General features: G+C 43.9%; 1 protein-coding gene across 1 annotated transcript; it reads left to right on the top strand.

The window, feature by feature from the left end:
- Positions 1–438: 438 nt before the first annotated feature.
- Positions 439–21805, top strand: LOC309389511 (von Willebrand factor C and EGF domain-containing protein-like; the record flags this gene model as incomplete). Its single annotated transcript, XM_081947990.1, has 8 exons — positions 439–508; positions 2854–2939; positions 12962–13058; positions 13685–13767; positions 14616–14706; positions 15317–15399; positions 18895–19000; positions 19945–21805. The coding sequence occupies 8 exons, from the start codon at positions 439–441 to the stop codon at positions 20679–20681; spliced, it is 1353 nt and encodes a 450-aa protein (XP_081804116.1). The 3' UTR covers positions 20682–21805.
- Between the last annotated feature and the right edge of the window lie 877 nt (positions 21806–22682).

Genomic DNA, 22682 nt, shown 5'->3' on the forward strand with positions numbered 1-22682 from the left:
ATTGAATTTCATTTTGTTAGATAGTGCCCAATGTTTAAGTTTGTCAAGATTCTTCTGTATCTTTAGCCTATCTTCTGGAGTGTTGGGTATTCCTGCCAGCTTGATGTCATCTGCAAATTTGATGAGTTCCCCATTTATTCCCTCATCCAAATCATTGATGAAGATGTTGAAGAGTAGTGGGCCCAAAACAGAGCCTTGGGGTACTCCACTGCATACCTCCCTCCATGTAGATGTAGTTCCATTGAGGACTACACGTTGAGTGCGGTTCGTCAGCCAGTTACGAATCCATCTGGTGGTGATGCTGTCCAACCCACATTCTTCTACTTTATCTACTTCTACTACATATTTTGAGTTCTTATCTTACTCTCCAACTTCAAGTGTTACATTGGTACTGTCTGTATTGTCTTATTTCAGGGTAGACAAGTGTTTTGTCAAACAATGACATTTGAAGTTTCCTGCTCTCACCCAATTCCCCCAGCCCAGGGAGAATGCTGTCCTGCCTGCACAGGTGAGAGAAGTAACCACTAGATCAATGCATGTATCAGATTGGTTCATGTGGGCCTTCCCTTATTCTAGCCATGGAGGATTTTCACCACATACCCCCTTCCCCCACAACTGATCAGAAGCAGTCCCTAATTTCTGAAACTTGACAGTAAGTCTCCATTCCTATTTTAATTAACATTTTTGTTAATAAATGTTAATAGTTTTCAGATGCTCACTGGAGCATCTGAAAACTAGGCAGCTGCATCTTTATTCAACAGGTGCCATGTCTTGTGCAACCTGACATTTTGTGTAAAAGGTAAATGCTCGTGTGAGTTGAGTTTGACTCCAGGTATCCAGCTATGCAACATTCTGTATATAGTTAGCAAACTGTAGGATAGTTTTTTTAGACCACTTTTAATTGAAAGCTTAAAATATTGGCACTGTCCCACCAATTTTAAAATTAAAAAGTTTAACTGGTCAAAATCTCATGAGATTTTCAGGTCTTATAAGATTTCAGTAATATCGTCTGTTGATTCTAACATTGTTTGAACCTTGTAAGGTTTGGCAATTTCAGCCATTTTTAATGTAGTGAATTTGTTTCTTAATTAGACTGATATCCCATCTTTTCTTCAGGAGCTCAAGGCAGCGTTCATAGCAATCCCTTCATCTATTTTCCCCCACCAAAAGAATCCTGTGAGGCAGGTTGAGCTGAAACAGTAACCATCCTAAAGACACTAGTTAATTTCTATGGCTAAGGGTGAACTGAGCTGAACTAAATCCAACCACAATGCTACTATAGCACTCAATCATTATGGACACCTTGTGCAGTATCACAGGTCTTTACCTGGTACCTACATATATTCCTTAACCTAGACTTACTTTAACCTTAAAAAAAATAGCTGTAAAGTTTTCAGAAAAGGAATGAACACAGCAGAAGGAGCAACATTTCCCAACTTGGTGGCCTTCTTTAAGACTGTTGGGCCTAATAGGAGCGTATAGTGTAATATATACGTAGCTTTGCATGTTGGACATAACTGAAATAGAGCTTTTAACTGTGTTTAACAGCCAAGAGGTACCTTGAATTATCTGTGATTTGCAAATGATGATATTGTTACATGTATAAGCATCCAACAAGTTTTTGAAAATATCCACATGCTGAGCACTGAAATTTTTCCAGTTAAGAGAAAGTGTAATGGGGCCTATTTCCTTTACTTCTTGTCCCTTCAGAGAAGAATCTTCTCATTCCTGTTTCTTACAGGCTGTTTCTATTATGGGATGTCCAGAGTTGAAGGGGACGTATTCTCTCTCTCTGAGGAGAACTGCACAATCTGTGTCTGCCTGGTGAGCCTCGGAATTGGGGCTGGTATTTCTTTGAGGACATATAATTAATACTTGCTAATATTTTAGATGAAAATAAATCTAATGACTGTTGCTTTTGCTAGGAGCCATCTAGCAACATTGTATTGAAACTTGTGAATTTTTTGATGGGCATCTGTTTTTTGACCAATATCCCAGAAAGTAGGGTTGAATTAAGAGATGGAATTATTCCTCCTCCTCCTCCTCCTCCTCCTCCTCCTCCTCCTCCTCCTCCTCCTCCTCCTCCTCCTCCTCCTCCTCCTCCTCCTCCTCCTCCTCCTCTATTTTACTTTGTAGTACAAATTATTATACAATTTAACATGTAGTTTCAGACCCACATGATTTTATAATGTAGCCATATCTTTGGTCACTGATTTTCAACTTTTTATCAAAGATGCCAAATTTCCCTCCCCTCCAAAAAAAATACAGATATGTATGGTCCAAAATTGCTTTAACAAGAGCATCCTATTCTCTTTCTCCTCCCTTAAGGACAGAGTAGCATCACCAACATCCACACCCATGCATTCAATACCTGCACAAAATGATAAGATACACACAGCAAACAAGCATCAATGCATTTGCAAATATAAAGTCAAAATAAAATTAGTAGACCATATAATCTTGGCTTCTGATCTCCCTAAGGAAAGCATTCTTTGGAATCAGCCATTCAGAAGTGGTCCTGCCTCAGGAAGAGTCCTTTATAGCTCTGGCTCAACCAGAGCCAGTATAAAAGAAGGCAAGTAGAAAAACATTGGTTCATAATCCCTAGAAGCCTCTTTAGGAGTTCTAGCGATTTTTTTTACACTGCATTACTTGCTTCGTGGTTTAGAACCCAGATCATACATCAAACCAAGTATCAAACTACCCATCCATGCAGGTCTTGATTCTCTTTTACAAGATGGACATTTTGATGTAAATTGCTGATAATTTTTCTCCTAGCAAGCATGCTGGTAATAGAGAGCCTTTTATCTTTTCTGGGATGTTTCTTTTCATCGTTTCTCTTTTCTGGACCAGGTTGCTTTATCGATGACAATGGAATTGAATTTCCAGTGGGACAACTCTGGTCGCCGGGTGATCCCTGTGAGTTATGCATCTGCCAGGTGAATGATAACCTGCTCTATTTCACTTAGTTTTAACCTTCCAGTCTTCTATCGCATGATATTTTACTATCATCATCATCAGATTTTTATGCTGTCTTTGCTATAATAGCTCTTAACATTCCTCTGCGAAGACTCAGGTGGATACTTTAAGGAATGTTGCTCAAACTCCAGTTGTGTTTGCCTGTGCATTCTAGGACACATTGGCAGAGTCAGATAATTATATCAAATGCAGTCCTCCAGTATCTTGGTTGGGCAAAAAAGTATGCTGGTGTATATTGTGTTGCCTTCTTTGACAATCCATAGTCTGCTTCAATAATGAGGCTGCCATTTTACTGCTGTACAAGTTAAGGAAAGTGAAAGGAAATCACTTGGCTTAATTTCTCCTCACACCAAGTGCTCCTGTCAGTGGGAAAAAACAATTACCATCCACTATTGACAGAACCAGGAATTCACAGCTCTCAGAGTCCATTGCTTCCTGGCTGAAATTGATCTTCTGCATAGCCCTGGTACTAATAAAGGAAAATATTTGTAGCTTAGAGCGACATGTGGGGTCCTTGGTGCTCTCTGAGCTTGCTTTTTTTTCTTGCAGATATTTCATTACCCAAACTAGGTAACATCATCAGTGCTAATGAAATATCTGCAAGAAAACAAGCAAGCTCAGAGAGCACCAAAGACCCCTCACATAGCACTGGACTAGTATTAACCCACTGTTAGATAGGGCAGTGAAAGGACAGACTCAGGTTCAAGGCAACAACAGCTCTTTATTCAACAGACAAGTATGTACAATCCAGCAACTGTTAGGTCTGACAGCCCTCCTTTTATAGGGAGCTGTCAGACCTCTCAACCAATCAGATTGAACCTCTGTTCCCGCCTAAACAGAGGACTGGAGTGGAAACCACAGCAGCTTGTGTGGATATCTAACACCACTCCCCTCTTAGTTGGAGTGTTCCAATTAGTGACGTAGTCTTTTAGCTAGGCGGGTCTTTGCTTTACCCTGGCAGACCTGCGCAGTTCATTTTGAACTGGTTCTTTGAGCAGGTCAGATGGAGCTGTGTGCTCTTCAGCTCCTCTTGGTGGAAGCTGCTGGAACTTACCCCAGGTCGCGGCTGGAGTCCTTTGAGTTTGTTCACTCGGGGCTCACTGTGGGCTTGCAACAAACTCAGGTAAATCTGCCGGATCTTTCGGGATTGAGAAGTCTGTGGATGGAGTGAATGTTTGCTCCTTTTGGGTAGGGCCTTGGTCGTTTGGTGCCAGAGTTTCATCTGGTGCTCTAAGATTGGAGTGGGAGAGGCGACCACGGAGTTGGTCAATGTGCCTCCTCCAATTTCTACCATCCTCCAGCTCTAGTAAGTAAGAGCGAGGTCCAGTGATGCCAATCCCTATAACAGGAATCCACAGAGTCCCCCCCCTGCATAGTTGTGGGCGTATACTGAATCCCTTATGCTAAAGTTCCGAATCACAAGTTTGAAATCGCAGCCGTAGAGGTACTTGTGGAAGCGCTTGACTCCTGCTACAGCAGCCAAAGCTTCCCTGTCCAGTTGGCTATAGTTCCATTCAGCGGGAGACAAGGTTCTCAAGTGGAAGGTGATAGGGGCTGCAGCGCCATTGGGCATGCAGTGGCTGAGGACGGCGCCAACACCGAAAGGTGAAGCGTCACACGTCAAAACCAGCGGCAGGGTTTGGCTATACTGGACCAGCAAGGAGTCGGCTGTGAGCAGGCATTTTACTCCGGCGAATGCAGTGGCCTCAACTCATCCCCAGGTCCATTTGGCATTTTTGGCTAGTAGTCGATGCAAGGGCTCAGCGACAGTTGCTTTCTGCCTGAGAAAGATGCTGTAGAAGTTAAGGAGCCCGAGGAAAGCTTGCAACTCGGTCTGATTGCGAGGTGTAGGGGCGTCCTGGATTGCTTTTATTTTTTGGGATGTTGGGTGGATCCCAGAACCATCAATCATGTACTCTAGGAATTCTACTCTGGGCACATTAATTTTACATTTTTCTTTTTTGAGGCGGAGGCCTTTTTCCTGAATTTTGGTCAAAACAGCCCTAACACGTTTAAAAATTTGCACCTCATTTGCAGCCGATATCAAGATGTCGTCGAAATAGGGGATGACTCCTGGTATCCCCTGCAAAAGCCGTTCCATGATGCTTTGGAACAGTCCAGGGGCAATACTAACTCCAAATTGCAGGTGGTGGCATTTGAATGCACCCCTGTGCGTCACAATGGTTTGGGCCTATGCTGTGGTGTCATCTACAGGCAACTGCTGGTATGCCTGCGCCATATCTAATTTCGCAAAAAAATTTCCTGGCCCTAGCGAATGTAGTAGGTGCTGTACAATGGGCACAGGGTAGGCGCTTTGTTGCAGCGTGTTATTAATTGTACATTTATAGTCCACGCAGATGTGGACTGACCAATCCGGCTTGACCAGGGTCACTATAGGGGTCTCCCAGCGAGCATGGTCGACTCGTTCTAGGATCCCCTGGCTCACCAGTTTGTCAATTTCCCTATCAATTTTAGGGCAGAGGGCAAAAGGCACTCTCCTGGGCTTAAGCCTGATAGGCGTGACATTGGGGTCCAAATTAAATGATATTGGCGTCCCCACATACTTACTGAGGCCGGAGCTGAAAACGTCCTCAAACTCCTTAAAATTGCCTCGGCGCTGCTGTTTGCGATGGTGTTGATGCCGGTGACTTCCAAGCCCAGAGCTTCGAACCAGTCTAGCCCCAGGAGGCTCTGCAGTGGTGCTCTGGCCACGATCATGGGAAGTTGGTGGTGATGCCCTTGAACTGGACTTGGAAGGTGCCCTGATCCATGATGGGGACTCGGTTTTCTTTGTAATCGCGCAGCATGATGTCTGGCGTGTGAAGCTGCCACTTCTTGAGGCTTGGGACAGTCTGTTTTAAGGTCGATCAGGAACTGATCATGAGTGATGATCCAGTGTCGACTTCAAGCTCACAGGGAGCGTCCTCGATGAGCTTCAGCTTTTTGGACCGCTTTGTGCGGACTTGCCCTATCGTGATCTGATAGGTTATCTCTCTGTGTGTACTCTCTCTGGATGTACCCTCTCTGGGCTCTCTCCCTGGGTTCTCTCTCTGGGCGCCCTTGGTTTTTTTGCCAGACCCCTGGGTTGTGCCTCTGTTGGCGATATGCGTTTGGCTGCCAAGTGGTGGCAGGGACTTCGCTCCGGCACACTTTTGTGATGTGCCCTTTTTTATCGCAACGCTGGCAGATTGCGTCCCGGAATCTGCAGGTAGACCGGGCATGGTTCCCGCCACAGCTTGCGCAGGGCGGCAAATGGGAGTCAAATCTTCATGCCGGCTTGATGCGGCTACTGCGCATGCGGTAGCTGTCATCGCACTCGCTGTCATCGGTTTCCTGGTCTGCAGCCTCGTGGTGGATGCGCACCTATTTAAGGACGGATTGAGGTGCGATGTGTTGGCGCTGCAGGGCTTCCGTGGACCTGTCGGCTGACTCTGATGCTCTGGCCTCATCAAGTGCGATCTGCAGAGACATGTTGGATTTAGCCAGCAGGTGTTTCTTCAGATGAATGTCCCACACTCCACAGATCTGACGGTCCAAGATTTGGTCGTCCAGGTCACGGAAGTCACAATATGTTGCTGTTTTTCGAGTTGGCTCTGATAGGTCTTTGGCCGTCTCGAAAACCTCTCGGCCACAATAGCCCAGGAACAGGTTCTTTTTTCGGGAGTCCAGAACCCCCATGAGGTCGTTTGCCTCGAGGAAGCATTCGAACCTCAGCATGTAGGATTCCTAGTGTTCGACCACTGGGTCATACGGAGTTGGCGGAGCATGCATGGCCATTTTGTTCTGTGCAGTTTGAATTTGCCGCTTTAAAATGGCTGCTTGATGCCGCGCCAATGCTCCGGGCTGGATTCACTTGCTGGATTTCCTGGTTGTTCGTTCTTCGCCTTATCTGCCTCTCAATCCCACCTTCGTTGCCAGTGTTAGATAGGGCAGTGAAAGGACAGACTCAGGTTCAAGGCAAAAACAGCTCTTTATTCAACAGACAAGTATGTACAATCCAGCAACTGTTAGGTCTGACAGCTCTCCTTTTTTAGGGAGCTGTCAGACCTCTCAACAAATCAGATTGAACCTCTGTTCCCGCCTAAACAGAGGACTGGGGTGGAAACCACAGCAGTTTCTGTGGATATCTAACACCCACTTTTTTAAAAAAAGCATTAGTCTATTGCTCTTTTTTGTTTTGTCAAAAAAATTGCATGCATAGCCTTATGGAGGCTTATAGAGTGCTACTGAGGACTGGGTCTGTATGTGCAAAAATAACGCCCATTTTTTGCTCATTTCTGCCCTCCCCAGCCCCTAGGAGCTCTTTGAAAGTCTCCATAAGGGTATGCACGGCCATTTTGGTGAAGGGGCGGGGCTTCAGGAGGCAAAAAATGCTGTATTTAATGTATAAGACGCACCCAGATTTTCAGCCTCTTTTTTGAGGAAAAAAGGTGCATCTTATACTCCAAAAATACGGTAAATGTTTCCAGGTGTATTTATCCATGTACTGGAGAAGGAAATGGCTAACAATCTGCATCACCTAATACTTTGTTTCTGCTGGTACAGCACTTGATCAATGAAATTCTCATCAATCAGTTAAAGAGCTTTTCAAAAGGGAAAAAAAAAGTTTTTGCACTCTGCAATGGTGGGATTCAGCCAGTTCACACCACTTACTGGTTGTTAACTTTCTGAACAGTTTGGGAACTGGTTGTTGGAAGAAATCATTAGGGCAGAGAACCGGTTGTTAAATTATTTGAATCCCACCACTGGATAGAAGTGATGACACCTTCTCTGTTATTACACTGATGCCTCAAACTAGCCATCTCTGGGCTAATCCTGATTGCAGAGTGCAGGCAGAACACCAGTGAGGCTCTAGTCTAGGATATGAATGCTAAGGTTGTAATCAACTCTCCCAAGATGATACCATCTAACATTCACCATTGGGGGGTGCTATATTCCTTTCCTCCCCGACATACGACCGGGGATTCCCTCTGTTGCCAGCTAGCAACAGCTATGCCGCGCCTTAGCCAATCAGGCGCGGCTTGGCTGAAGGCGGGCTGTTCTGCTTCCCTGATTGGTCTCTCTGTCTGACAGCTCTTCATATAAATAGCTGTCAGACAGAGGAATGCTGACTCTCTCTACTGTATTGCTTGTTGCTGTTACTTTAAATAAAATTGTGTTGGACGTTCCTCAGAGCTTCTAGCCTCGTCTTTCCCCACACTTCTTCACTGGCGACGAGGATGGGATCTCCCTGAGGCGACGAACCTGACGGAACCCGACCTCTTCGCACAGCCGCTTGAGTTTAGCTCCCCGAGCCGCACAACTTCAAGCCGCTATGTCTTCGCTTCCTCCGTTCGCTCCCTTCGGAACCGACGGAGAAGGATGGACTGGGTTTTTGGAGCGCTTCGAGTGCTTCCTGCGAGCCAACGGAAAGCGGGGTATCCCGATGGAGGAGAAATGCAGTTTCTTCCTCAGTAGCTGCGGAACCCCGATGTTCAACACCGCCCGGGCGTTGGCAGCCCCTTTACCAGTCCACAATCTCGACTGGGATACGCTAATGGCCAAGCTGAAGGGGCATTACGCCCCGATCCCGTCAAAAATTGCCCGGCGTTACGCATTCCGCCAGTGCATTCAGAAGCCGCACGAAGACGTCAGCCAGTTCCTCCAGTCCTTGCGGACCACGGCCATACCCTGCGAGTTCCTGGACTTGGAGGACAACCTGGTGGAGCAATTTGTCAGCGGAGTCAAGGACCTCCGGCTGAAGAGGCGTCTCCTGGCTCGGCCAGAAATCACCCTGGCCGAGGCGGTCGCTGAGGCACGGGCGGTGGAGCTGTCCGAGCAATCCACCGCTGAAATGGACCGCCACCAGTTACCGTCTCTTCCAGCACGCACTTGCCTCATAGATCAGCTGGCGCCGTTACCCAGCCCGGCCGAAGAAGAGGAAGAGCTAGTGGCCCGTCTGGCGGAGTGGCAGAGACGCCGCAATCCGCGACCTGCGAGCCGGACTATGACAGCCTGCCTAGGCTGCGGCGGCAGCCACGACCGGGCTGCCTGCCCATTCCGGGCATCCATCTGCCGTCGGTGTTCAAAAAAAGGGCACCTGGCCCAAGTTTGCCGGGCTGTGCTGCCTCCACCACCACCCCAAGGAGCCACGGGCCAGCAGATGACAGCAGGACCGCAGCAGCCCCGCCGCCAGCCGCGCACGAGAGCCAGCTGCTACGCCGTGGAGCCAGGCCCAGCAGCCGCCCCTGCTGAGGCGATCTACCAGGCCTCCGCAGGTGCGGACAGAATCAAGGCGTCAGTCCTCATTGAGGGCGCGCCTTGCGTGATGGAGGTGTACTCCGGCTCGTCCCGCTCCATAATTGCCTGGGCTGACTTTAACAAACTTTGCCCCGGCGTCCTTAAACGCCAATTGACTGCCAGCCTCATGGCCCTAAGGGACTATCAGGGGTCACTTATCCCAACCCTGGGCTGCTATACTGTTAGGGTTGAATACGGGGGGTTTTCGGGTTGCCTGCCAGTCCTAGTAGTCGAGAAGCCCCTCCCCGCATTGCTGGGGCTGGATTGGTTCCCCGCCCTTGGTCTCTCAGTGCAGGGGGTGCACTCCATCTCAGACACGCCCCTGACGTAGCTGCTGTCATCTCCGCCTACGCGGACGTCTTTGATGGCCAGCTGGGGCTGTACAAAGGCACCCCCATCTCTCTTAACTTAGATCCCCAGGTTGCTCCCATTAGGCTGAAGGCCCGCAGGGTGCCTTTTGCCTTAAGGGCCAAAGTTGATGAGGAGATTGACCGTTTGCTGGCGCAGGGCGTGTTGGAGCCTGTTGACTACTCACGTTGGGAAACCCCAATAGTGGTCCCCGTGAAGGCCGACGGCTCCATACGCCTCTGCGCCGATTTTAAATCCACCATCAATTTGGCCCTTCAGGCAAACCCCTATCCAGTCCCTGTCGTACAGCACCTGCTCCACTCCCTGGGGCAGGGCTGTATTTTCGCGAAACTGGATATGGCGCAGGTCTACCAGCAGCTCCCGGTGGATGACGAAGCGGCGGCTGCGCAGACTATCGTCACCCACCGAGGGGCTTTCCATTGCTGGCGCCTCCAATTCGGCGTTTCCGTGGCCCCGGGGATCTTCCAGAGCCTCATGGAGCAATTGCTCCATGGGCTCCCTGGCGTTGTACCCTATTTCGACGATGTCCTGATCGCTGCATCCAGCCGCTCAGGACTCCTCGAAGTACTGGGGAAGGTCCTCGACCGTTTTAGGGGCGCGGGTCTCAAATTAAAGCGCAGCAAATGCTCATTTGCTGTGCCTAAGGTGGACTTCCTAGGCTTCTCCATAGACGCCCACGGAATCCACCCCACCCCTGCTAAAGTCACAGCCATTAAGAACGCCCCCACCCCCACCTCTAAGGCGGAGCTGCAGTCGTTCTTAGGGCTTTTAAATTTCTACGCGCCATTTTTGCCACACAAGGCGTCACTAGCCGAGCTGCATCAGTTGCTCGACCGATCTGCGGCCTGGCGCTGGGGCAGCCGCGAAGCGCATGCGTTCGCGGCTGTCAAAGACATGCTGACGTCAGAGGCAGTCCTAGTCCAATATAGTGACAGGATGCCCCTGACTCTAGCGTGTGACGCCTCTCCCATGGGTTTGGGGGCTGTCCTGAGCCATGTCCTCCCCAACGGCTCGGAAGCCCCCATAGCTTTTTATTCCCGGACACTCTCTCCAGCGGAGAGAAACTACAGCCAGATCGACAAGGAGGCTCTGGCTGCCGCGTCCGGGGTTAAAAAGTTCCACGAGTACCTCTACGGATGGCATTTCACGCTCTTCACTGACCACAAGCCACTCCTTGGGCTTCTGGCCGGTGACCGTCCGACCCCTCCCATCCTGTCACCCCGGATGACGCGCTGGGTGGAGTTCCTAGCGGCATACTCGTATGCCCTGGTCTACCGCCCTGGCAAGCAGCTGGGGCACGCTGATGCCCTCAGCCACTGCCCCTTGCCCGTCTCCGACCCGCAGACAGTGCCTTGCCTGTCTGTTTTGGCCATTGCAGACCTCGCCTTGCCGCTCTCTGCGGGCGATGTGGCGGCAGCGTCTCTGGCCGACCCCACCCTCTCCCAGGTGATGACCTGGGTTTTACGGGGATGGCCTGGGGGGCCGGTGTCAGACGACCACCACCCCTACAAGGCCAGGCAGCTAGAGCTGTCCCTCCACAGTGGGTGCCTCCTGTGGGGGGACAGGGTGATCATCCCACCCACCCTGCGCGAACAGGTGCTGTCTCGCCTCCATGAGGGCCACCCTGGCATAGCGCGCATGAAGGCGTTGGCGCGCAGCTATGTTTGGTGGCCCCGTCTGGACGACGAGATAGCTACCTGGGTAGCCAGGTGCTCGACCTGCCAGGTCTCCCGTCTAGCGCCTCCGGCGGCCCCGCCGCGGGAGTGGGAGATTCCTCGCGGCCCATGGTCACGCCTCCACCTGGATTACGCTGGGCCTTTCCGAGGCCAGGTTTTCCTGGTCGTGGTGGATGCTTACTTGCGCTGGGTGGAGCTCATTCTCATGACCTCCACCACAGCCGAGGCCACTGTCCGAGCATTAACGTGCCTGTTTGCCACCCACGGCTTGCCAGACGTCGTTGTGTCGGACAATGGGCCCCAGTTTGCGTCCACCACGTTCCAGGAATTTCTGGCATCCCAGGGCATCCGGCACGCCCCAGTCGCCCCCTATCATCCGGCCAGCAACGGCCGGGCGGAACGCGCTGTCCGCTCGGCCAAGGACACCCTTGGACGAATGGACAAGGGCGACTGGCCCACGAGGGTGGCTGCTTACCTCCTGGTTCAGCATTCCACCCCGTGCCCACTATCAGGAAAAACCCCTGCTGAGCTGCTGATGGGCCGGCGCCTGCGGACCACCTTAGATAGGTTGCACCCAACCTATTCTGAGGCACAGCCGAGCAACCTGGGACCCCCTCCCCGTTCATTCCTGGGCCTTCTCAGGGGATCTTAAGTGGGTGCCTGCCACCGTCACTTCTGTAACCGGCCCCTGCTCTTACAGGGTCTGGACCGCCGACGGTGCAGACTGGCGCCGCCATGTGGATCAGTTAAGGCGTCGCCAACCTTCGGATCCACACAACAACCCTGCAGGGTCGGCCTCTGCCATTCCACCGCAGGCCCTGGGGTTGACGCCGCAAGACGTACCAACAGCAACTGGGCCTGGCGCCTTCCGCCTTCCACAGCCTTCCAGCGTTCCAGCCCCCGTTGGGCTACCAGTTCCAACATTGCACCCCGCCTTGGCCTTCCCTCAATCAGGCCAGCCTTTCCCTAATAGTCATTCAAAATTCCCTGACTCAAGCCCGCCAGCGGTCGCGCCACCCCGGCCCTGCCTATCAGCTCCTGAGTCTCCGCCTCCGCCTCTGTCCGAGATAGGCCTTCAAGATGGCGCCCGGAGCTCCACTCCCTTCAGGGAGGAGCTCCCACGGACACCACCTCCTCCTCCGACGGTCTGCCCAGTTCTGAGGCGTTCTGGGCGTATCCGACGCCGCCCTGCCTATCTTAGCGACTACGCATGCTCCGCTGTCACGCATGCGTCCTCGCTAAGGGGGAAGGAGTGCTATATTCCTTTCCTCCCCGACATACGACCGGGGATTCCCTCTGTTGCCAGCTAGCAACAGCTATGCCGCGCCTTAGCCAATCAGGCGCGGCTTGGCTGAAGGCGGGCTGTTCTGCTTCCCTGATTGGTCTCTCCGTCTGACAGCTCTTCATATAAATAGCTGTCAGACAGAGGAACGCTGACTCTCTCTACTGTATTGCTTGTTGCTGTTACTTTAAATAAAATTGTGTTGGACGTTCCTCAGAGCTTCTAGCCTCGTCTTTCCCCACACTTCTTCAGGGGGTAAATTAACAGAAGACCTCTAGAACCTAATAGAAGGGATGGAGGCAATGGAGCGTCTGTCTGCCTACAACAGACCAGCAATTTGTGCTGTGGGTTTCTGTGAAATTCTTTTCTGTTACAGGCAGATGGTTCAGTGAGCTGTAGGAGGACAGATTGCTTGGAGATGTGTCCTCATCCAATCCGAATCCCTGGACAGTACTGTCCAGATTGCTCAGCAGGTAAAATCTTTTCAGAAAGCTGTTTTCTTCTCAGGGAAACCAAATATTTCCTTTGACCATCCGCATTGTAAGGAACATGAATACAGCTGTTTTGAAAACCAATGCATACATAATTTTAAAGATTTTATATCAAAATTGTACAGGAAATGCAGACAGCGGACATACTGTTTAGTTCTGCCTCTTGCCTCTGCCTTTTACTTTTAAAGTAGACAGAATATTGTTCTGTTCATGTATAAATGTGAGAAACCTATCTCAAGTGAACATTCCTGTTTTTTTAAAAAATAAAAATAAAAAATACATTAAAAATGTATCCTGGTACTCATTATGAGAAGACAGTATGCAAAGGCATCGTAAGCCGAGCAAATAATTTCTAAACTATTGCTTTTTGTAGTAGATTTTTTTCAATAAATACTTACCAGCAGCAGTTTACTGTCTATGTTACACTTGAGTACTTTCAGATAAACATTCCCTAAGATTTTCATCAAAAGGCAATTATTTTGTCCCCCTACCCCAAACAAGCATCATCCATATGATGTCTACCTGTCTTATGCTTTCTTGAAATCTTTTATATAGGCCACCTGGTTCAAGCTGACCAAGTAAATATTTTTTCTCTTTCAAAATAAAAGGTTGCACCTATGCAGGGAAGATCTTCTATAACAATCAAACCTTCCCCTCTGTCTTGGACCCATGTCTAAGTTGCATTTGTTTGGTAAGTCCTTTACTTCTCTTACCCCAGGCTGAAAAAATGTGAAACCCTGGTAATTGTGAGTAAGCAAGAGTCGTGAGCGAGTAGATGTCTACATACATTTTCTAAACAAACAAACAGTCCATCACATTCTTTGATTAAGAGTCCACTTCCCAAGAAGGAATCAGAATAGCATATCTACTCCACTCTCCCATAACCTTTCAGAGAGATGGAAATGTAAATTATGTCATGCTTCTATGCATGGGGTTTTACATGATTTCATGTAATAACGTCAGTGGTGGGCTTTGAACTCCCAAAGGAACGTGTGCTCACTCACAACCAGCGAACCGCTTGTGAACGCAAGTGCAGCCCACCTCTGAATAACATCCCAGGGTATCCCAAGAGAGTAGGGACAGTCAAAATTGGATAAGACTAAAAAAGGGAGAATTAACCCCATGATGTTTCTTACTGAAATAATAGGACTTGAGTCAACCCAAGAAGGAATAATTTGAAAATTGCTCATAATGTTCCATTTGCACTTTTCTCCTATACTTAACACAACTCTCTTGAATTTTCCTGACTCTTGAAACAAGTCATCTTGATATTTTTGTGTAACATTATTTTGTAATACTACAAAAAGTATACCCCTGACTACAACTATTACTAAGGAGCTATTGGGAGGAGGGGAAGGGAAAGAAATAGAAATAAGGGAGGGGAGAAAATCTAAAAAAATGTGTTAGGAGATGAAGATTTTAAATTGCAGTATAATAATATTGCTTTGCCATTGATATAGATTCATGTGTGTGTGCATATTTTTCTGCATGTGTGTATACATGTACAACTCTATGTATGTCTGTGCATGGACCTTATAGCTGGGCTCTGTAGCCTGTTCTCCTGTGGACTGCGTCGTATCCTGTACCTACCCTTTCCATCCAGAAGGCGAGTGCTGTCCAATTTGTCACGGTAAGCATCACAGCAATGTGGCTTTTCTAAAAGACTATTCCAAATGTAATATATATACCACTAATTGCGCTTTTTGCGATTGCTTTTCAGGAGAATTTGTGTCTTGGTTTGCATTTGAAACACAATTATTGATTATAGTTTTTCCTACTAAGATGAAAATACAGAAACATGATGGAGAAAATAAATGACCTTATTTTAGCATTGTGGCATCCGGCTTCTCCCCAATGTACATAAGTTGCAGGAGAAAATTTAATAGAAATACCCCTTCTTTTTTACTAGTAAAAGGCACTAAAAAGCCAGAATAATGCTTTTAAACCAATTTTTGTTGGAATGGCGCAGGAATCGAAATTTTGGGCCAGTCCAGAAGTAAGCAAGCCAATTTTGGGGAAAACATATTTTTAAAAAGTGAGCAAAGTACTGCAATTCTTTTTTTTTAGTGTGTTGTTCTTTTACAAAACTATATCACAAGTTTTGTTTTCTGTGTACTGATGAAGAGTGTTGCATAATTTGTGGGTTTCATATTTTCATCCAGTGCAATTTATTTAAAACAGGTCTGTAGATAGTATGTTCACTGTGGGATCTGAATATCTTATGCATTCTTTTTCTGTAGACTGCAATTACAGGGGAAGAAAAGTAATCAATGGACACAACTTTGTTCCTGAAGATGAACCCTGTGTTTATTGTACCTGCCAGGTGAGATGTAAAGGTTTTGGAGAAGAGAGACTTCATTCATTTACCTCTGTTGTTTCCTTTGAAATCTTAAATAGGCCTCAGCTAAGATGTGGTTGATAATCTGACAGTATTATTAAGGTGACCAACTTTTTTACAATGAAAAGGAGGACAAATAAATTGGAAAAAATATATCGTAAATAAAAGAAATATTTTATTCATTGCAACAATAATACACTAAAATATGATATATGCATAATAAAAACATTTGTAACATTTTATATTGTAATTATGCTTACATGCCTGTTAATTATTATTTAAATGAGTACTTTTCTATTGAATTAATATTTTTTTGTCAATGTATCATCTTCTAACAATATATTGGAAATATCTGAACAAGAAATATCCTTCATATTGAATTTTACGGCAAGTGCTGCAGCTAGAGTATTAACATTCAATCTCGATTTCTCACTTTTCCAAAAATCATTGGCAATTGAAAAAACTCTTTCAACTGCTGCATTAGTTCCACGGCAGCACAACGTAAATTGAACAAATATATAAATTTTCACATGGAATATGTTCATTTTTGAAATGGCTGAAAATATCCACCCATCTTTTATCAATTTCAACGTGTTGATTTTCCCATTGTATTAATTTTTCAGAATTTAAATGTACATTCAGTCTTCTAATTTCTTCAAAGAGACAATTGTCGTCTTTTTTAATGTCTGGCATTTCTTTAGATAAAAACTCAACACAAGATTCAATATCTGTCCAATATACTTGCGATGAAGTCAAAAAACACCATTGAAAACTGTTATTTCCCATGATGTTTGTTTTAGACCATTCTTCGATATATTGAAAATGTGTTTGGTAAAAATTCTGTACTTCTTTGATAAACTTTTCCATTATGCCCAGATTTGATTCCTCTAAGTCTGACAATTTTCTTTTTATAATTAAAGGAAGAAATTTATCTTCAAATCAAGATTTATATTGAAGGATAAAGTCATTCAAAATAAGACTAACTTCTGTAGCTGAAATGTGTTCACCTTCAATCTTTTGAATCGTTTTGTGAAAAATATAAGCTTGATTATGTACAAAATACATTAATATCTCAGATATTTCATTATTGAAAAATGATTCCAGGATTTTAGGACATTTGTCTAAACTTAAAAAATATGAATGGAGAGGCTCAAATAATTGTAGAACACGCTCTACAGCAGGTGTTAGAGCAAGCCATCTAACTTTTGAATATCCTAAAAGTTTTTTGTATTCAACATTCACTTCTTCACAAAATTGTTTTAAAGTAGCCACACGAACAGTAAAACGGCTAAAATACAAATAAATTGTAATTATTATTACTTCTACATCAATTGGCATGGTACATGACGCCGTGTTGATTGCATTTGACAAAATATGTGCATTACAACCTATTCCTAGTATTTTCTTTTGGAATAAATCTTGTAATTTTACATAGACATTATTCACCCCTTTGCGTCTTCGCTCACCAAAATTTGTGTTTGTATTATCAGCTGTTAGTGCAACAACTTTGGATTTCAAATTGTTTTCATTTATTACTCTGTATAGATGGTTTGACAAAATTTCAGCAGTTTCACCCTCAATGGATTCTAAATTTAAAATTTTTACTTGAATCCCCTTGGTAACATTAAAATATCTTACTAGTATTGGATACAATTTGGTTTCATTATGATTTGATGCATCAGATAAAACCATTGCAAATGCTGCAATTTTCAAGTCTGCTGTAAGTATTTTATCACAGTAATTTTTAAATACTGATTTAATAGCCTCGCATTTTGTCCTGGCGCATGAAAATTTAGCATTGTGAAACTTTTTCAATAATTTAGTTGTACAATCCATACTACAAAAACTTTGATTGTGAATTATGGTATGAAATATAAATGTTCCCTCCATTGCAACTAACTGTTTTTCATCTTCAGAATAATTTGAAGTTTTTTTTAAAAAAACTGTTATTTTATGACTGGAAGCTGATACATCTAATGATTGCTTATGTTTGTTGGTGGACAAGTGTTTCGTTACAGCTGCTCTGCCCCCAACTGCAATACAAAATTCTCCTCTGCAAATATTGCAGAAAACAATAGCATCTTTCTTTGATATGAGGAATGGAAATTCCTTTTTCAATTGATTGTTGAAATAGCATTTCCTCTTTTTTGATTTTTCCATCCCTAAATGAAATTTAAAATTAAAAATGAAATATAAAGCTACATTAACGATGCAAGCACATTATGAATAAATAAAATTAATTATTGCAACTGAAACTTTAATAACATAAGCGAATAAACTTCACTAAAATTTAAATTTAAATTATTTTACACTTCTGTTAACAACAGGGTTGTATAAACTTGTAAATAAAATTATACATATTTGGAAATTATTAAATAGATAATGAATTAATAAAACATAAATTGTACTTACCTCTGTAAAATCGAATATTCACTGAGAAAGAAATAATTACCGTGAATCATTCAATTGCCGATGTGCCGTGAGTCTGCTGCGTGCGTATGTGCCGTGTTGTGTTTCAGTAAGAAGTAAAGAAAGCCACTTGCACGCGGCACTCTCTCTCAAGGTCTCTCGTGCGGAGTGCATGCATCTCATAATTGCGTCTTATACCGCACTATATCGAGCCTTGACGAATTGTCATGTCAAATACAAATACGTCACATAACGCGCAACAGATTAGTCTTCAAATATCGAAAAGGAGGACATGTAGGAGGACACTTTTCGAGGGAGGACAAAAGAAGGACTGTCCTCCCTAAAGGAGGACAATTGGTCACCTTAGTATTATATGTTAATCATTTCTTCTTTGAGTTCTCATAAACTCCTACATATGCCACCAGTTACCTTGTCTCCTGTCAGCCTCTTTCTTGATTACCTCTGATTTTTCCAGCTGTGTGTGTGTATTTCCTCTCATAACTTTTGCTTTTCCATTATGTATCCAATACAATTGCTTTAATTTCTATTGAATAGTCTACAGGGTAGGTAGCAGAAACTGCAGAGTCTCTAAACAAACATTTATTCATAGTAAACACAGCAAATAATTGAATGAACCTATAGTAGGCCCAAAGAAAAAGAACAAAGCAAATGTGATCAGTAACAGTAGAAATCCCACTAAGCTTTTGTCCTAAAAACAACAGAGATCCTGTCTTTGAACAATATAACTGTAAGTCTTCCCACAACACACAACAGCTTCATTATTAGTGCTTCCAGCAATCAGTTTGGTATTACTTTTCCCAGTATTACAATCCATGATATTGAGCATGATATCTCAAAAGCATAATTTCTTCTTTGTTCAGCCTTTTTGATGACCCAGAATTCACAGTCATGTACCACAAAGAGAGCAAACTGTATTCAAGCTCCCAATTATGTCATGCAATAATAGAAATACTAGAAAAATATTATAGGACAGAAGGCAATGGATTTACCTGCTGCAATCAGTTATTTCTTGCTGGGTTTGAACACTTCTTTTATTTTCTCTCCCTTCAGCTTGGGGAGGTGAGCTGTGAGAGGAAGACTTGTCCAAAAGCTTGTCCAGAGTCCTTTGGTCCTCTGACTCATTGCTGCCTGGACTGCCAAAATAATGAAGTTATGGGTAAGTATTTTTGTCACATCTGTCTGAAGAATCTATTGCTCTTTGTTCCATCCTCTCAGATCTACAAGAAGGATGCAACAATTTGGGAGCAGAAGAAAGTGTGTGAAATTATATTACCTCTTTTAAGGAAATATAAAAATATTCTATGCATAGAACTGTTTACAGAAGCTGCATTAAGTTTGTCATGCAAAACACAATTGTCTGGGATGGTCATGGAGGTCAGAACAGAGGAGACATTGTATTTGCAATTATAGGATATTTGAGAGTCTGTGGTGGATTCTGATGAACAAATTCTGAAAAAGCCTGCCTTCCATGTTCTTCTATTAATTCTGCTGCTCTATCTATAGCAGGACTACTAGCTTCTGTAACAGCTTTGTTCCTTATACCATCCATCTTGTAAACTCACAGGATTCTTTTTTATTTGTATATGTATACATCCAAACTACACTGCGGTGTTTCCCTGTGTTTTATATATGTGTGTGTGTATGTGGCTATATGCATAATGGTTGCTTTTGAAAGCTGAATGCAATGAAATTTTATTTTAATGTAGCTGATTAGTGTGCATTTGAAGTGACAAAGTTCTATTCTATTCTATTCTATTCTATTCTATTCTATTCTATTCTATTCTATTCTATTCTACTCTATTCTGCAGGTTTCTTAACATACTCAAAGCTGCAGAATGTGTTACAATGTACTTTCTAGGTCCCCCAATCATGCTCGGTTCAAGCTGTATGAAAAAGTCCTTTGTTCATAAGTGATTGCGTTCTCTTTTGTGATCCAGCAGGAAGGGGCAGTATTTGCACATGTTTGTATATGCTCATGCACAGCTAGGTTCACTATGGATTGAGATTTGTACAGTCTAGAATACAGGTAATAAGTAATACACCTGCCACAATGCTTCAGGTCAATTAATATTCAATCTAATTTGCTTTTTTCCACATCAGATGATTTGGCTTCCCTGGAGAATAGACTTGCCAACCCTGTCTTGGAAGATGGAGCAGCAGAGAGACCCTTGCAAACTCTTCAAAGAGGTCCCATGGCTCTGATGTCTGACAGCTCTACCCCTAACATTGCCTCACTTACTCCAGATGATCCTCTTGAAGCAAGTAATGCAAATGATCAGGAGACTGTACTTACGAACCCAATTGCACTAGGAAATGTTGGACTCCACCAAAGCAGACCAGGAGAGGCCACTAGGTTGCATCTCAATGAACCATCAAGTATCATCCCTCCTTCTTGGCTAGGCCACTCTGCGATTCCTCAAATAAAGCCAGAGTCCACTGTATCACTTCTAAATAATCCAGAGAGCTTTGGGGATCCTCCTAGGAAATCAACTGGGTCCTCCATGACTCATTCCAGTCTGTCCTCTCTTTATTCAAGAACAAGCAGAACCACTCCTTCTACATCTCCCCCTACAGCTCATATTTCCAATCCATCCACTCCAGCTAACCTCAAAAACTCCATAACTGCCTTATTTCAGGGTTCAAACACCCACAACCTTCCTTTGCAACCTCTGGCTGAAACATTTTCTTCTTCGGCCAGCTCTAATCTAGATTCTCTTCAAGAGCTTCCTAGCAGCCCAACCCACTTCACATATTTTTCTTTGGGCCAGCAAAATGCGGGGAACAGTTCTAAATTAAACTCTACTGATGATAATAGCCTCACTGACATATCTCCATAGATTGGAGAATAAGAGGAACATAATTATTATGAATAAGAGGAACATAACCACTTTAATCTCATAAAAACAAGAGCATCTGCCTATGTGGTTGCTGTTTGCTAGATTTCTCACTATGTATTCATGGAAATAATCTCCATTATAATTTCTGCTTTCTTAGAAAACAGATCCTCTTATTGGGGATATCACTTCAGCTCTTGATTGTATTGAGGTTCTTACTTAACTAATGCCCCATTGGACCTAGAAGATAGTAGAAAAATGCCTTTTATTTGCAATATCAGTACAAACATCCTGGTAAAGCATAAAGATTTCAGAACGAAAGCATGACAAGTAGTAGAATCATAGGCTAATTCAACCTCTTGTCTTGCATGTTGTATAGCTGGTTTAAAGCCAGCAAAGGAAGCAATAATTTGTGCCAGGAGTCACGTAATAAATTTTCTTCACACTCTGTCTAATATAGACATTCTGTTGCTGCTTGCTGTCTTATATGGACATTTCAGGACTGATTATATATATTGAAGAAATGTGGCTAGCTTTCCATGAAGTCAGAAATGAACTAAACATTGCTTTACAGACAATGTACTGCATACTGGTATGTAGAACACTGATTTTAATAGTGGAAAACTTCCACTTTCTTGTTCTGGTGTATATAGAATTCTGCAATTCAGATTATAATATGTTGAAATATATTTTATGAACACTAAAATCATAGCATCATACCTAAAGATAAATGTATTTTTCTATGTCACAGTTAAAAGTATGTTTCCAAGCTAAGCTGATGAGAATTTTGTTTAACATATCTTGGGTGAAATTTGCCAGCCACTAAAGTCTTCAGGAATATTCAGTTCTTGAAAGGCTTTGAAAGTCATGCGCAGCCCATTCATAAAATATGCAGCATGACTGAATTTTGTCAGCTACCTCAAAGGGGTGTCTTGTAAGGGCATATCAACTTTTCATAATTGAAATTAGAAAGACTGCCGTTGTTTTCCTCCATTTTGATCTCTGGGAATTCTAATTTTCTGAGATGTTCAGTAAGTCTTCATTGAGAAATTATTTATGTAACTTTTGCGCTTCCTAAAACTTAATAGCTAGCATCATTGTTCCTCAGTAGGCTTGAGTCTGATGTAAATGTGAAAAAATGAGGAGACTAAAAATACACTGGTCCAGATTTTAATTTACTTTCATGGAACTACATTTGTGGAAGGGGGGGAATAAAGACCTGTAAGGCCTCATTATCTCTATACCTTCAACTAACAACAGTTTATGGCTTAAAGTGACCTTGTCTGGTTAGGGTTAGGGTGATTCATAGCCATTCTTGCCAATATTTCCTAATTAGGGCAGCTTAGGGCACATCAGTGGATGCCATCTATTGGACAATATGACCAATCTGCATGCAAAGTTTTATTGGTAGATATGGTAAAGCCCCTTTGAGATTGTCACTTCACACATGTATTCATTTGGCCAGGAATTAGAGGACATTTCTAGGTGAATTTACCTTGGTATGTTGTCATGTCAAAATAAATGCCTATATTGTGTTTTACATGTATTGATATAAAAAATGGTATTACAGTGCTGTCAACATTTCCATTTAAACAAAATGGTTAGTTTTAAAAACTAAAATATATATTATAATTAAAAATATGGAAAATAAATTTAATCTGAATATTCTCAAACTAGAGTTTTTTAATAACTGAATTTGATACAGTTCATTTTTAAAAGGCTTGTTTTGTATATAGACAAATGTAAGCTTTGGAAAGTATGTTGATTGACTTCTTCTTTGCTAAATGCAGGAAAGTTAAATGTTCATTGAATACTGGAGAAAGTTTCCTAAAATTAAGAGTAGTTTGACAGTGATATCCATTATCCAGAAAGTTGGTGGGTCCCCCTTGGTTGGATGTATTCACTTGGGAAATTTCTCTTGGAACGAATTAACTTCAGTTTGTTAGTTGACCTGCATTCAGTGTTCAGTGAATACAAAGCCATTTATTTTTATATTTATTTATT

The sequence above is a fragment of the Natrix helvetica genome (genome assembly GCF_964273705.1).
Source record: "Natrix helvetica genome assembly, chromosome: 1".
Lineage (NCBI taxonomy): Eukaryota > Metazoa > Chordata > Lepidosauria > Squamata > Natricidae > Natrix > Natrix helvetica.